General features: G+C 41.8%; 1 protein-coding gene across 1 annotated transcript in view; it reads right to left on the bottom strand.

Moving 5' to 3' along the window:
- The window catches only part of MYO7A (myosin VIIA), a 434,990-nt gene that overhangs the window by 266,667 nt on the left and 152,365 nt on the right, over positions 1-15,958 (bottom strand). The window contains exons 17-18 of the mRNA XM_069203910.1: positions 8,929-9,087; positions 7,197-7,289 (exon numbers count right to left, since the gene is read on the bottom strand). Coding sequence (XP_069060011.1) covers positions 7,197-7,289; positions 8,929-9,087 — 252 coding nt within the window. The remainder of the gene's footprint in view (positions 1-7,196; positions 7,290-8,928; positions 9,088-15,958) is intronic.

The following is a 15,958-nucleotide window of genomic DNA, read 5'->3' as shown; positions in this document are numbered from 1 at the left end:
GAGGTGAAAAGGTGGATAAAGTATGTGCATCAACAACAAACACATGCTGGTGCAATAGCATTCAGTTGTTGCAGTATTCCCTAAAGAACTGACAGCCGAAAAGACACATTCCTAATACAAATCTACAGTTGCTTAAAATGCAATACAATTAAATAAAAGGGGATTTATAGTGACATTTCACCTGAGAATCAAGACACAGGTAATGCAGCCTTCACTGCCTGGGAACGTACCAACTCTTAAATTCAGGGTTTGCAAGCATCAGCTCAGAACAGCAGCAATCCGTGAAGGTGGAGTTGTGAGGCAAGTATCAGTGTGTCTTGATAGTTATGAAAACTGTTGCTTCATTTAGGACCATGATTAGTAATTGCATGATGCATAGCTGCCAAGGTTTCATATTGCATTTGTGTGGCATTTTCATAATTCCAGTGTAATTATGAGTGACATTTCAATGACTATGAGTGACACTTTCTTGCAAGCAAAATCAAGCAATTAGGACGAGGGAATCATATAAATATTGTAATATATAGAAAATCCTATTGTACTCTTATCCCATTGTACACCGGCGCCATCTTGTGGTCTTTGATAAACACTACTCGGAGCTTACCTAGCAAGGTGAGAAACTGGAACAAGAAGGTTTTACCGCACCTCAGGACTTGTGTGACAATCTCAGGCATTGAGGTAATGCGGGAAAATGACCAAAAATGCGTTATTCTAACGCGAAATGCGTGACACTTGGCAGGGCTGATGATAAACAACATATTACGAACAATATAGGTCTGCATTGGAATGACTACTAGGAATTATGGAAAGGGATTTTGCTTTAAATATGTTTTTACACATGCAGAACGAAATCAATGGGAGCATAAAAACACACTGCTTGCCAAAAAAACAAGAAGATGATGAATTTATCAACGCCTTAGTGGACTGGCCCCAAAACATCTTTGAGAATCGTTATAAATGTTTAGTGAAAATTGAAAAAGCGGTGTCCACTTCCTGCTTTTACTAATAAGAAGTTTCAGGGCTCAGTCACAAAAGTAAGAGTAATTAGGGATACCCGGTATTAATACTTCCAATACTCATAAATGCATTTGTGAATTGGCCCCCTTTTTTCTGAATACTCCGCCAGAGGGATGTGTTCCATAAGCATATGCGTCAATATCACCTTAAAGAGAAATTTGGTGACAAAAATTGGGAGAATTTTACTCCCTGCAAGCTTGCCGTAGAGTGGAAGAAGTTTTAAGAGTGAAAAAGCTTGAAAAACCTCTTAAAAGGCATTTACATCCATCCAAAGCATTAAAGATGTTTTGCGCCACCCACGCCATATCACTCACTCTCTCCCAAACCTCGCCGAAGCTTGAATGTCAACCACTGCCATAGTGACAAACACAGATTTGGTCATACACTGCCTCCTGTTCTTTCCTAACCTCGTGCGTTTCCTAGTCTTTCAGCCCTGTTCAGTGTCGCTTTCCTCTCCCTGGAGTTTATCCGTTTCCACAGCTGTCCAAACAGGAAACACAGAACTCGAATGTACCACTTTCCAAACCGGAAACTGCAAGAGGGTGTTACATAAAGCAAAACACAGACTCCAATCGTGTGGCCAGGAAAAAAGAAGAGCCAATAATTCACACACCTTCCTAAAAAAAAGTTTACCACCCCTTGTTTTCTCTTTTACTTTTAAATTGCTGAACTACCAAGGTTCACAGTTTAACCTGGAACCGCTGTCAAAAGCATGCTTCCTGCGATATTTAAACAGTTCCCCTTTCTTTCTCAAAAGAGCTTAAAACCTCTCTTTTCTGTGCCCACAACCTCGTTTTTCTCTTCTGGCAACTCCTCTCCTCTATCCCTGAACTCCTCTTTCCCCGTCTTGCCATCGCAAGCTCTTCTACAAAGATGCACATTGGGATGACCTAGATTACAAAGTTGTGCGACACAAGTTCGTCCGTTCTCATACGTCATCACCTCATAGCCCATAAAGCTGATTAGTTGCTTATTTATTTTCCATTTGCTTCTATGTTAACTTTCTCGCAGCTCCAGGGCCACATTTATACGTTTTGATGGCGATATTTTTGCCAAAAGACAAACATATTTATATGAGGGTAAGGAAGAGAAATTGCCAGTGGAGCTTCCCTTATCTGATCGATTTCGCAGCTTAATTTCTGAAACACACCCAGGCACATGGGTCTAGGAACACCTGGGAAGTTCATGGGTTAACAGCAACACCTGCAACCATTGAGACTTGCTCTACACAATTAGGCACTTCTAGTCCTGGGGTGGGACCAATCATTCCTCCACAAACGCTGTCGACAATGATTGCCCTCGATAAGGGGGTGGGTAGGCCAAGGGAATTGAGTCCTTGAATCAGGGTCTAAGGAGAGATAGGATGCGTATTGCAGAAATTTGTCCTTCCTCCTTGTCCGCCAAGTAAAAACGCTGAAAGATGATGGTGTTTTGGCAGACATCTTGCTGGGATGAAGGGAGGGACACCTCCTCCTGTTTTATGTAATCTCTGCCAGAGCCCTGCAATAGATTGGTAGCTGGGAGGTGGGTGGCAGTACCTTGGTGCGGTGGATCTTGAAAGATGATGGTGTTTTGGCAGACATCTTGCTGGGATGAAGGGAGGGACACCTCCTCCTGTTTTATGTAATCTCTGCCAGAGCCCTGCAATAGATTGGTAGCTGGGAGGTGGGTGGCAGTACCTTGGTGCGGTGGATCTTGAAAGATGATGGTGTTTTGGCAGACATCTTGCTGGGATGAAGGGAGGGACACCTCCTCCTGTTTTATGTAATCTCTGCCAGAGCCCTGCAATAGATTGGTAGCTGGGAGGTGGGTGGCAGTACCTTGGTGCGGTGGATCTTGGGCTGGCTTTTCCAAAACGTAAATATGGGCAGTACTCTTCTACCTCTGAGAACTTCTTGAAAGGATTCAATCCCTCTCCAGTCAGTGAGGTTTGAAAGTCAGATCCTGCACAAACTCTTAAACTTAGGGCAGAGGAGCAGTGTGTGTTATTTATGTTATTTTGGCATTTACATTACACAACATTTGTCTTAACACACAGCAGAGTGCATACTTGTACTGTCAAAGATGCTCTATAGGACCATGTAGAATGTCCCTCATAGGGGATGAAAATGCAGCTAGGGAAGGGAAGGCCTGATAGATAAGTGACCTTAAACTGCAATCACCAAATAAATAGGCAGAGAAGCAAGTTGGGGGTAGGTTAATCAAGAGGAGGGTTATTATGGTCTGAAGTGTCTGGTTGTGGAAGTAATATATTGCGATGTGATCATTCAGGAGCAACATGGTTTATCACGTTTTCCTATAAATCTGGGCATCATGCCCAAATAAACAGATGTCTGGGGTCAAGATGATGTTCAAAAGAATTTGGGGATATTAGGAGAAGCCACTTTACTTGCCGTACAGGCCAGAACCTTAGTTCACCACTGCATGAGTGAAATGTCTACACCTAGGAGACAGAGGAAAGTATAGCTTTCAATCAAAATGGAATTTTTCTCATGCGACATAGGGAGAAGAGAAATGGCAGGCTTTTGAGAAATGTACTGTACATTCTCTTGGTTTCACCTCACAAACGTCAGGTTATCTTTATTCCATGAGCATGGCCTTACTGCACCTACCCTCATTCAACTCTTGCTCCACTAGGGGCAGGAGATAACTTGACCAGAAGCCTAAGCTGAGGGATCCTTCGGCTTAACACTTACAAGATGCATACACCCACTATGCATTTTGCAGACTTCTGAACTCTTTGGCAACTCTCAAAAGCCTTGACTAAGTCTGAGCCCCACACGTAGATGCCATCCTTCTCTCTTTTATCTTCTCTTCCCTCAATAAAATGAGTTGAACCCCTTGAAGCTTAAATGGTATGTTGCTTAAACCTGACGATGTCTGCTGGCCCAAATAAAGGATTAAATAAAATAGAAAACCCCAAAGCATGTTTTTGATGGGAATTCATTCTGAAAATTCTTAACATGCCTTCGTTTGTACATACGAGGAGTTTGAACACATAAAAAACCGACAATATCTATGTGTTCCTGCACTTGAAAGGCCTTGTAGAACAGCTGAATTTTTCTCCCCACATAGATTTTCTTTGAAAAAGGGAGCTTGTCAAGAAGTGTGATTTTCTATCTTCACTCTCACAACTGACACTGTGTGATGCCCTGGTTGGTTAGGTCTGCCAACCACTTATAGACAGCGTAGGTTCTCCAAAGCATCAAAATAAATGTTTTTGATATATTTAGCTATGTAATTAGATTTGGATATTGGCCCTCAAAGAAGGGTACCACAAAGTGGCATGTGGAAGAGAGCTCAGTCCCAAATTTACTGTGCCTATGTCTGATGTTGCGCCCCTAATGACTCTAAATCTTTGTAAGTCCTTCTCATTCCTAGTATTTCTACAGTCTGGAGATATCTGGTTGCTTCTGCTTTAGTGACATTTTGCTACCATAGAACCCTGTAAACCAGACAATCATGTCAAAATTCCCACGTATCAAACATGTTGTGCAAGGTGTTGTGGTCAACCGTGCAAAGACCTCTGATGTCCACAGCTTAAATTATTTACTTTTGTTCTTTGTCTCCTTCATTCTGGTCTGGGGTTCTACAATTTTGAGCTTGACTTCTTTCTGAACAGTCTATCTACTCTGTGCTTCAGCACCTAGTTTAGCCATTGAATAAATCAGTTCTGGTATTTCCACACCCAGAATTCACAATGCAGTGTTCATCCCTGAAGGAGCCAGAAGAGAAATGACACTTTTTTAACTTCAAAAAAGACAAAATACAAAAAAAAATCAAACACTTAATTCACCAGGAAATGAAAAGCGGTAAAGTGTACCTTACTACAATGCACTTCTTGGAAACATATGGTTTTCCCAGTGGTCCTTGGGTTGATGTCAATCATCAAATTAACCGACGTTTCGACACTTGGCCTCCACGGTGGATGCTCGACCCTGGCAGGAGGCTGGGTGCTTAACTCTTGCAGACCTCTACCCTAGTGAGACCTTTATAACCTTCGAGGAGGCACGGGATACCTTTGGGTTGAACCAGGGACAGTTCTTAACATATGCCAGTATCCTTAATATAGCTCGAGAGATATGGCCCACTCACCCGGAGGCCCGCCCTCTTCAGTACTGCTTTATGTACTCATGGAATACGGAGGGGGGCAGACATCTTATATCACACATATAGAAGGCCATAGTGGCAGATACGCCCAAGCCTGTTTTGCGGGCTTGAGTGGCGTGGGACGGCGAACTGAACGCACCGTTGGAAGAGGTAAAGTTGAAGGCTATATGTGCTTTGCTCCGTCAGGGGACCTGTAACGCTAGATTCAAACATACATTTTAATTACATACATGGCACATATGTCACTCCGGCCTTCCTCCATAGAATTGATCCTACCAGAGATGAAAGTTGCCAACGCTGCAATGCGCGACCAGCAACCTTCCTAAACTTATTATGGGATTGTCACATAGTACAAACCTTCTGGGAGGTTGTGGTCCAAAATTTAAGAGAATTGGGGGGGGGGGGGGTGCGAGTCGAGCGAACCCCGTGCAGTGCCTTCTGGGGGATGTTAAGAGAAAAAAAGGTAAATGGAATGGAAATTATGCAGTTGATACTGGTGTTGGCAAGGTGGAGGGTGGTGATTACCTGGATGAGTGCGCGGGGGCCCAGGTAACGAAGTGGCGTAAAGACATCAAGGAATGGGCATTGGCAGAAGAAATACACTTACGGCAGGTTAGAAGGGATGAACACGTTGAGGAGGATATACAGACATGGCAAGGGATGCTTATAAGAATTGCTGAACTTGAGAAACGGGGCAGAATGTATTTTTCGGTACTCAGGAATAGTGGTGGGACAGGCTAGGCTATGAGAAACAGTATTCGCACCGTCACTGGGAACGCAATGATTATCTATGATGCAAACCTATTGTACCTTTTGACTTTGGGATACGGACTAACTCAGAGTTGGAATATCATGAAGTAGTGTGGAGGGGGACCGCCCGATGTGTGCAAATGTGGTTATGGTGCAATGTTTAGAATGTACAGAGAGTTAAAAAATGGAAAATTAAAGATTAAAAAAAAAAAATCATCAAATTAACCATGTACACAGCTTACTTTGTACAGACTAATATTACGAAACTGGCTATGAAGATCACATTCCCTATAAACATCCATACTTATCTGGTAATGCTAAATGCAAAAGCATTGCTTCTGTTTCTCTTTTTGAGAAATGCAATAAAGTATTCTGTAATTTTGTTAAACAACAGATTATTTACACAATTCCCAATACATCTTAATTGCAAAATTAGCTTCTAATTAGTTGATTTTAGAAATATAGTACATGTCAGTACAGGGAAAGTAAATCGCTGTTTGGAATTTAAGGGAGTGGTTTGCTGAAGGTGGTTTATTGATGGAAGAATTACTGACCAGTTATAATTTAAAGCACAGCTATATGGATCGAACTACTTCTCAGCACTTGGTTGAGAAAAGTTGAAGACTACATTTTCTGGCTAACCAAGGAAATGGTGCATTAGGCAAGATCTGACTTGCCTTCTGTAAAGATCCTAGTGCAAACTGACAGGGAGTGTATTTGAGAGTGTTGGGGTCATAAATGTAAAACATTATTCACACTTGTGATTGAACTGAAAACTTGGTACAGGGTAGCAATTTGATCGTTCTGACCTGGTTGCCCCTCTGGGCATACACAGACATTGTTCCTGTTAACGGTCCTGGGGCAGGCTCAAAAATTCACTGGTGTGACAGAAAGAAGGTCTGACAGGTTTGATGAGCATATGAAACAGAGGAATGACAGCAGCTGGTCTTAGAAGGTTTAGAGAGCTAAGCACTCTGTGTTGACATCTAAATGTAGCCTGCATCTCACATAATTTAATTGTTTGAGTTTGATAAATGAATTCAATTGAGTTGAGTAATAGTGCCAACATTTTCAGTGGCATAATTAAATGGAAAAACTGTGGTTCAAAGAACTATCTAAAAAGTTATCATTATACTCCTGTAGCCAGAAGTTACTAGAAAGAGAAATGGAACAAATGTTGACAAGTTGGCAGTTTTTATACCCTTCTACTACAAGCTGTGTATGCTCTTAAAAATTTAAAACTCAGATGTTGTTCTTAGGCACATTTTTCTCTTAAAATTATGAATTCTACATCACAGTAAATTGACCGAGAGTCTCACCTTAAGAAATATTTTTGTTTTACCAATTTGCCAGTCATCATCTCTTCCTAACACCGCTTCAGCTATCCGCTGGCATGTACCACGAAGGTCCCCCTGGTGAAGAAGATACCTGGAAATTAGCCGAGGCAGCTTCGTGCAACATGATTCACATATTGTAACTAGCTAGGCACAAAGATAATTAAGAGCAGTGACACATTGGTTGTTCAGTTTAGAAATACAAAGAAGTTTTCTACCATGTCACGACTGAATGACTGCTGTACTGTTCATTTCAAAATGACCATCAGCAGGAGATTGACACCGCGCCCATATGTGTCAAAGGGAACAGTGTAATGGGCAACCAGAAGGATTAGTTCAAGCTTGACAAACAGAAGTAAAGTGCCTGGGCAAAAGGTAGTAGGAAGAGGAGGGTTTATGTGGTTGGCTATGATGAAATCAATGAGTCAGGCTAAATAAGCTTTTTAATGCCCTATTGAATCCGCACAAGGGATTTACTACTGTCCATTAAAACTTATCATATATTCACTATTGTATATACTTTGCATTCTCATTTACTAACGGTCAAGCAACCCAATGCTCAAAAACGCATATTTCATCACAAAATCCCCATGAGGGGCAATCACAAATTAGCCCTGGGCACAATGTAGTGCAGTAACAACAGAAGCAATATAGCAACTACCCAGTTGAAAATAATATTCAAGATTATCACTGAAAGGATTAGTCTGAAAATCTCCATGCACCACACAAAAACACTACATGTTTTACAGACTGTATTCAACACTAAAACGCCAAACAATGCAATATGGGATCAACAACCCAAAAACTATTGGCACAGTTCTACCACATCACCACCATCCTATATTTGGTCCTCTTCATCTGCTTTAAATTTCCTGGAGACGTCAAGAGATTCAGAACCTTGCAAACAACACCTAAGTGTCTATTTTGTGTGCAGAACATCCCCGTACATAAGTATCAAAGAGTTATTCATATCTTTCACTTACATCATTGAACTAGTAAAGATATTCCTTCTTCAGCGTGCAGTTCCTAGTTCCTAAAACATTCACACACTTAATACTACTTTTCAAACAAATATACTTCAGTCTTGAGAGGGCTTCGCAGTCTACAATCTTTTTTCAAACCTTCATCATCCCAGAGAAATCCAGAAAAAGGAGAGTAATCTATGACAGCATACTCTATGTCCAGCAGAATTGGTTCATCCAAATCCCAAATTCTCAAAAAGATAAATATAAAATAGCTACCATGTTGTGCGCCTCACAGATCCTCTTTGTTACCCTACAATAGATACTGGATGGACTGTAACCACTTTTCTGCATATTTTCATGAGACCGCTGGGCAGAAAATACCTTTGAATCTACTGTTTAGTACATACGTGTTGGTGTGGACCTTTTGAACGAGAGCTAGTGTATAATATGATGCACATACACAAAGACACACTACCTCAGGTTGAAGGGGAATACAGAACACAATCAAGGACACAGAGTTTAGATGGAACTTCTTGATTCTGAACTAGAGAGGCCCTACGTGTAGCCACTGGGGCACAGGAGAAAACACATTTGTGCCCTTTCCCATGTTTGTGAAAACTCATCACAGTAAACAATACTGCATTGTTGTTGCGGTCCTGGAAAAGTTGCAGATCAAGCACACAAAGCAATTACAAAAACATACATACTTCTGACAGAATTACAGCAAAACAGTGAGCAACACAGTATGTTACCTGCTTGTATGCTGGCTTCACTCCTGGAAGTAATACCCGGTACCTATCCACAAATTCAACAAATGTGTACCGTATTGGATATCCAGCTCTCCGGATCCGAATGGTCTCCATCATTCCTGAGTACCGCAGCTGCCGAACACACAATTCCCGATCGAACAGCTAATGGGGAAAACACTTAAATCAGTAAATTGCTGGAAGATATGCTGAACCTTTAGCCCAAGTGGGCAGCTTGATTCTTTTTGAGAGCATAACTGGAAGAAAAGAGCCTTAGAGAAGACAAGCATTTTAGCAGTGCGCGACACAGGTGTAACATGCCACATTCCCACTTACTTATGATCCCTAAATAGAATTTTCTCAATATATGTTAAGTGTTATGTTAAATACCTTCCAACTCATAATTCTGACCTGTGCATAAACAGTGGTTTACGCAAGAGTCAGAATACACCGGCTGACTCACAACCAGGCCTATTGTGGATCCTACCACTGCGTCTCATAATTTAGTCCAGTTTAGCTCAAATGTGTGGCAAAACTATCACAAAGCCAATATAAACCAATAAGGTATTAACACTAACAGGATAATCATTAAATCCAGATATAGAATGCAATCAAGATATATATTATATCCATTACTACATTGTGTGGGTGAAATATTGGCATACAAAAATATTGCAGCCACAATATCGACCTTACCAGTATAGCAAAGGTAAGGCGAGGTTACTGGAGGTGAAGTGAAGAATAGTAATTAAATGCTCACTTGATGAACAGATGTAAGGTAAAGGCTGTAGATACAATATTTTTTGTAGGTCGATATTTCAACCACAATATAGTGATATACAACCCCACTGGAAATATGCTATCAGGAAAATCTAGCAAAATAACACATTTTATTGCTGAACAATAGTGAACTAAATATAGATGTGATTCTGTATGAAACACTCAAGCACAAAGAATAGAGACCCCCAAACAGAAGTGAGAGAACACTGCCTTCAGTTTTATGACACTATATCAAGGGCAATATTATTGACCCAAAATGGTATCTCATACAGCAATTTGTTTACCACTATATTGTTATGGTAAGCACTTTATTACTAATTTACTGCCACATCACCTAAATACCTTTATTAACTATTATAGTCACTTATTACACTTAACTATACTTACCTTGAAATAAAGTGGTTAGGTAGATGTAGTGCATACAATATTTTATGCAATATAATGCATGTGATACAGTGGAGTATACCATGCTTTCACTTGCAAAACTGATCTTAGCGCTAGTCCTTTGCTAATCTTTGAAGGCAGATCGTAGAAGCACAATGTTTACATGTGATTTAGGTTTAGCAGGACTCTGCAAAGTCTGGGAGGAAGGTGTGAATACTCCTAACAGCAGCAGCTCTTCTATAGTCTGCAACACTTGCAGAAAGAGAAGAACTGCTTGTTATTCAAAGAAATTATTAAAGGGAAAAGAAAAAAGGCAGTGTGGGTGAGATCAAGACTACATTGATGTTATTGCTCTAAATGAATAAATATGTATTAGAGATCTTTATCAATGAAAGCTAATTTATAAGATTGAAGGGGCTGCTTGTTTTGCTGTGTTAGAGGAATGTAAACATAAATTCTAACATTAGTAAGGTCTTTGGATGTGCACTTTACCTCTACTAAACGGCGATAAGATGTCTGTGGATATCCTGAAAACATATGTTGTGCATTGGAACTCTGGTTGGCCTATTTCAATTTCCTTTAGTTCCATTGTAGATGATACCTAAAATGCACCTATCAAACACACAAAATGTATTGGGAAGAATGTTTGCAATAAGTCTAACCACCAGCAATTGCTCGGGTACCATTCCAACCCATTGATCTTTTGTTCACCATGTCACCTCAGTTTGGAACCAGCAATATGCAAATCAGTCAACCTTGCTCCAAGAGAAATAGTTTAGCCATACTGCCAGGCCAGTTCCCCCTTGAACTGGAACACAAGCAAACCAAGACCAATTTCACCCTGACTGGGGCTCTGCTGTAGGGTGTCGATCTGTTTCAGTGATACCGTGCGCAAGGGACCCATGTCTGAACGTACCCTTGGAAAGCGTTTTCCAACCCGTGGGTCGTTGCAACGTGATTTTCAGTGGATCGGGAAAGTCCAAGCAGTGAATAAAGATGCCTTTAAATTCTGTGTCTATCTTGTATAATTTGCCAGTGCTTCAAAGACAGAGGTCAAATGTCAGGCTATGTCTTCTGACAAAATGCTTATTCTTTTACCATGGGTATTGGTGTTTACTTTTCTTTCCCTGATTACAAAGTGAAAGTCATTTTAAAAGTCAGTTATGTGATAATCTTGCAGAAGTACAGGGCGTGTGAAAGGAAAGGGTATAGGACGTCATTTTTGTAACACACAGCAAAATGTAAAAACTTGTAAATTAACTTTATGCATTCAGCAGTTAGGAAAGCAAAAATGAAGCAAATTGTTTTGTAATTCTGAAAAGTGCTGGACATTTTAATAAGATCAAAACAAATCAAGACATTTACATGTTGACGGAAAAAATAATAAATCATAGCTGCCAAGTTTTCAGATGGCTTACGTGTGACATTTCCATTGTTTCAGTGTACGTATGAGTGTCATTCAACGACCTAACAGTGACAGTTTCTTGTGAGTAAAACCAAGCAACAAAAGTCAATGTGAACAGATATGTATCAGAAAGTACTCTCTTTTGAGCAACAACAAACATTGAAACTGCTGCAAAGCACCTGAAATGGAAAGTCACTAATCTACTGCCCCTCTGTAAGCTGATGATACTGTAAATCAAGTGTATAACTACAGGGTGATGATATCCTGTTCTCATCCGGCAGCCACAATTGTCACCCAGTGCCTCGGCATTGGGGAGGCCCCCAGGACGTATCTTACCATTGGCAAGTACACTCAGAAGCTCTTACACTCCATAGATCTTTAGGAAAAGTCTGTTAATAACACACAGAAAGCTTAGAAGCTGCATGCCAGAGGCACTAAAAAATAATTAAATATGCAATTAGGCATTCTGTGTTACACATCTGATATATTAATCTGAACAACAATAACTTTTATTTATTGCATGTCAAATATGCACGCTACAGACAGTATATGTAATATATCCAATAAATTATGGCTTTACCAGGGCTGGCTCTTTGCTCATATTCTCGAATCCCTCTTTTGTTAATGTAAAAATAAAAATAAAAATAACACCTGCCTTTTACAGTACTTCAAAGCATTACACCCGAGGCAGTAAGCACTGCATTATTTGTAAACTTACAGATTTAAACATTGTGTTGTTGTCACTTGAAGTTGCAAATAGCAAAGCCTCCTTCCAATAGGGCTTCGAAGCTGCAAGACCGAGATTGTAGGCGCTGTATGAATGCTATGCTGTATAGGGAGGCACATAAAAGGATATGTTCACGCAACCCTTCATTATTATGGCAAGGGATGTAGTGAGCTCAAATGAAACTGGACACACAAATGGTTCTGGATGCCCCTATGTCCCCACCCAACCATGGGATTTCAGGCTCCAAACAGTGCCCCTTTACTCACTATAATTCTTGCACCTTGGCCCTCTGTTAGGAGATTCTACCCCAGATAAATGCTTGTAAGTGTGGGAGCCGGGTGGACAAAACGTGCATGTTCTTCCTTCTTATGCTCCTTCCGTGCGGCACCAAAGATCACAACCTCCTCTGTCGGACGTGGAGAAAAGGCACCACTCTTGCAGCGTCCTGGCGGGCACTAAAAAAAAAAAAATGAAGCTGCTGCCCACTGCTGTAGTGTCGTTTGTCATTCTAAAAATTGGGTCATGGTTCTAAAAAGTTTGGGAAGCACTGTTATTGGCCACTGAGGGTGTTACATCAAAGACACAGAGTGCACCTACAACATGGAAGGCTAAATGTCATATGTTTGCTGCAGTGTATATTTATGCCACCCAACTATATCAAAAATATATGTCTGCCAAGAGCACCCTGCTCTCTGGTTGTGCTGCTTTAAAGACACTCCAGCAGCACATGGCAAGGAAAAGGACCTTCAACACATGTTAAAATCTATTTTTATATATTAATAATAAGCAACCCTATAAGTACTTGTCAACCCAAAATGTATGGTACCTAGGATATAAAAAAAAAAGTGGCACAGTGTATATGTAAAATGAGTGCCCTTACAGTGACTGAAGAACTAAAAGGTATTTCAATGTGAGATTCAACTTAATTTTTTATGTGACACGTCTAGGTGGCAAAATTCCTCCAACTGCTACAGGATACATCTAGCACCTCAATCACCACCTCCTCCGAACATTCCTGGACCTGTGAAGACTCCACCTGAAGAAGAAGCCCATGCTCCAAAAAGACTCCTGGTTCCTGATGGAAGAAGAAGACTCACTCAAGGACTGAAGGAAGTCTGATTCACCTTGGCACACAGGGACCATAACTGTCCTCCAAGTGGTTGGCATCCAGTTTGCCTGCTTCAGGGACACAAAAAGCAGAATGACTCCTGACTCCAAGAGGGCCCAGTGAACACGGGATACTGCACCCTGCAGGAGACCTGGCTGGAGAGAGACCTGGTGATTACAACCCTGCACTGAGTAGGTAGGCAATGCAGAACTGAATGTTAGGAACTTTCCAAGCATTTGGAGGAAAGTGGGATTTAGGTCTTTTTTCCAGCGCCAGATGACCAGAAGAAGGTGCTGTAGCATGCTCAGGAATATTACTCTGTAGGCGGACTAGAAAACCAGATTTGTCCCACAATTAACATTTTGTCATGTTGAAGAAAGGTTCAGACGGAGCTTGTGGTAAAGGAATCAGGCCTCGTGAAGTCTCACTCAGCTATCCCTGCAATACCCAGCTTTGCCCCGGATTATGACTTCCAAAAAAGTGAATTTGTCCGAAGGTAAAAACAGAGAACTCAGGCTAAGCAACAAATCTTTGGTGGCCATGAAACTCAGCTTTGTCCTGCTCAGAGCTTTTGGATTCAAAACCCATGGCCTCAACGGGAGCTTGAGAACAACGTATCTGACTTTGAGAGACCTCCACCAGCTATAGCCCTTGCACCTTGCCCAGTTGGAAGATTTTGACTACTGTTTTAAAGAGTCAGTCCCAAGGTAAAATCCTTGACTGGGATGCCCTGTGTGGCATATCAGCCTCCACTGCATCCTGGTAGGCCCGAAATCATGCCTAGATCCTAGTAAATTGTGAACTGTCATTTTTCAATGGTGCTTTACTTCACCAAAGGCCTTTATTGCTGTAAAATGTTTAAAAAAATATATAATTTTAACAATCTTGGTGTCCTTTTGCTCATTAAATGCATCTCTTTTTTTCTAGATTAGGTTGGAGAATTTTATTATCTTGTTTTCTTTATTTAAAACTGCTGGTACCACTTGACTTAACAAAACATTCTGACCCCGGCGGTCGGCGGGAGCACCGCCGACAGACCGGCGGTGCCCCGCAGGGCATTCTGACCGCGGCGGTTCGGCCGCGGTCAGACTAGGAAAACCGGCGGTCTCCCGCCGGTTTTCCGCTGCCCTACAGAATCCTCCATGGCGGCGGAGCGCGCTCCGCCGCCATGGAGGATTCTGACACCCCCTACCGCCATCCTGTTCCTGGCGGGTCTCCCGCCAGGAACAGGATGGCGGTAGGGGGTGCCGCGGGGCCCCTGGGGCCCCTGCAGAGCCCATGCCAATGGCATGGGCACTGCAGGGGCCCCCGTAAGAGGGCCCCAAAAGGAATTTCAGTGTCTGCCTAGCAGACACTGAAATTTGCGACGGGTGCTACTGCACCCGTCGCACTCCAGCAACTCCGCCGGCTCCATTCGGAGCCGGCTTCATCGTTGCTGGGTCTTTCCCGCTGTGCTGGCGGGTGGCCTTTTGGCGGTCGCCCGCCAGCACAGCAGGAAAGCCAGAATGGCCGCCGCGGTCTTGTGACCGCGGTGCGGTCATTTGGCGGTAACCGCATGGCGGGCGGCGACCGCCGCCCGCCGCGGTTAGAATCACCGCCACAGTGTTCAGAGGATTGCTTGCTGCTTGTGTGAGAGCCACCAGGGGTTGAGCAGATATTCTCTCAAAAATGTGCTTTGATATAAATATACTGTGTTTAGTAGGTTAGAAGGAGTCATCCTACCTCAAATTAATAACCCAATAGATGGCAGCAGTATATATGGGTCTGTTCCTTCATTGAAAGTGACCTAATTTGAGCTGTGTGTTAATATTAGCACTGTTTGATGAGTGCTGAGGTTAGTATCCTACAATATATATGACTGGTAACAAATGTTCCCTTAAGAGAGGTTTTTAGTTATTTTTGAGGCTATCTTAATAATTTTAGACTTATTGTAGGATTCCTTGCCCATAGCTATATCACTTCCTATGATGCCGGATGTGCCAAATGTGCCTAAACTCAGGTAGAACCCAAACTAAAAAAGGAAATACTACTCAGGTAAGGACTCTACAAATGAAATCAGATTTCAGTTGGGTCAGATTGTACAAATTGCCTCTTCCCCGGCTCCTAGGGTTTCGGTGCATTGGTGTCACTGACAAAACCCTCTGGCCCCAAAAAAACACATTTAAAAATTAAAATTGAACAATCAAGTCTAACAACGGCCTCTAGGATATGCCACTCTCTAAACTAATGTTGCTTTCCCTCCCAAGCTAGAGCCTCACCTTCCTGCCAAAAATAATTTAACAGGGTAGGACTCATTATAAAATATATTTAACAAGTATCTACAATAGGTCACCCATGGTGTAGTGCATAGAGTATCAACAACGAGCGCCACCAAGTTTAGCTCTTTGGCTAGTAACAAATGGTTGCATTAATTTTACAACTTAAAAAAATTATAATATTTCTGATGTGAATTTGCCAGAAGGATAACATAAGCTGCCATAGCACCCTCTTTAGTTCCTCCTCCTTGATGGGAGTCGATTCCCGCAAGACAGGACAACACCATAGGGAATGCCTGCATAAATAACATTTCATTTGATTACCTTAATTTTCTGAAATAAGACTTTCCTTTCTTTTTTAATAAAGCCTCCTCTCT

This window comes from Pleurodeles waltl, chromosome 8 (assembly GCF_031143425.1).
Source record: "Pleurodeles waltl isolate 20211129_DDA chromosome 8, aPleWal1.hap1.20221129, whole genome shotgun sequence".
Classification (NCBI taxonomy): Eukaryota; Metazoa; Chordata; class Amphibia; order Caudata; family Salamandridae; genus Pleurodeles; species Pleurodeles waltl.
The sequence above is the reverse complement of the archived record's forward strand: the minus strand, read 5'-3'. Positions and strand labels throughout refer to the sequence as shown.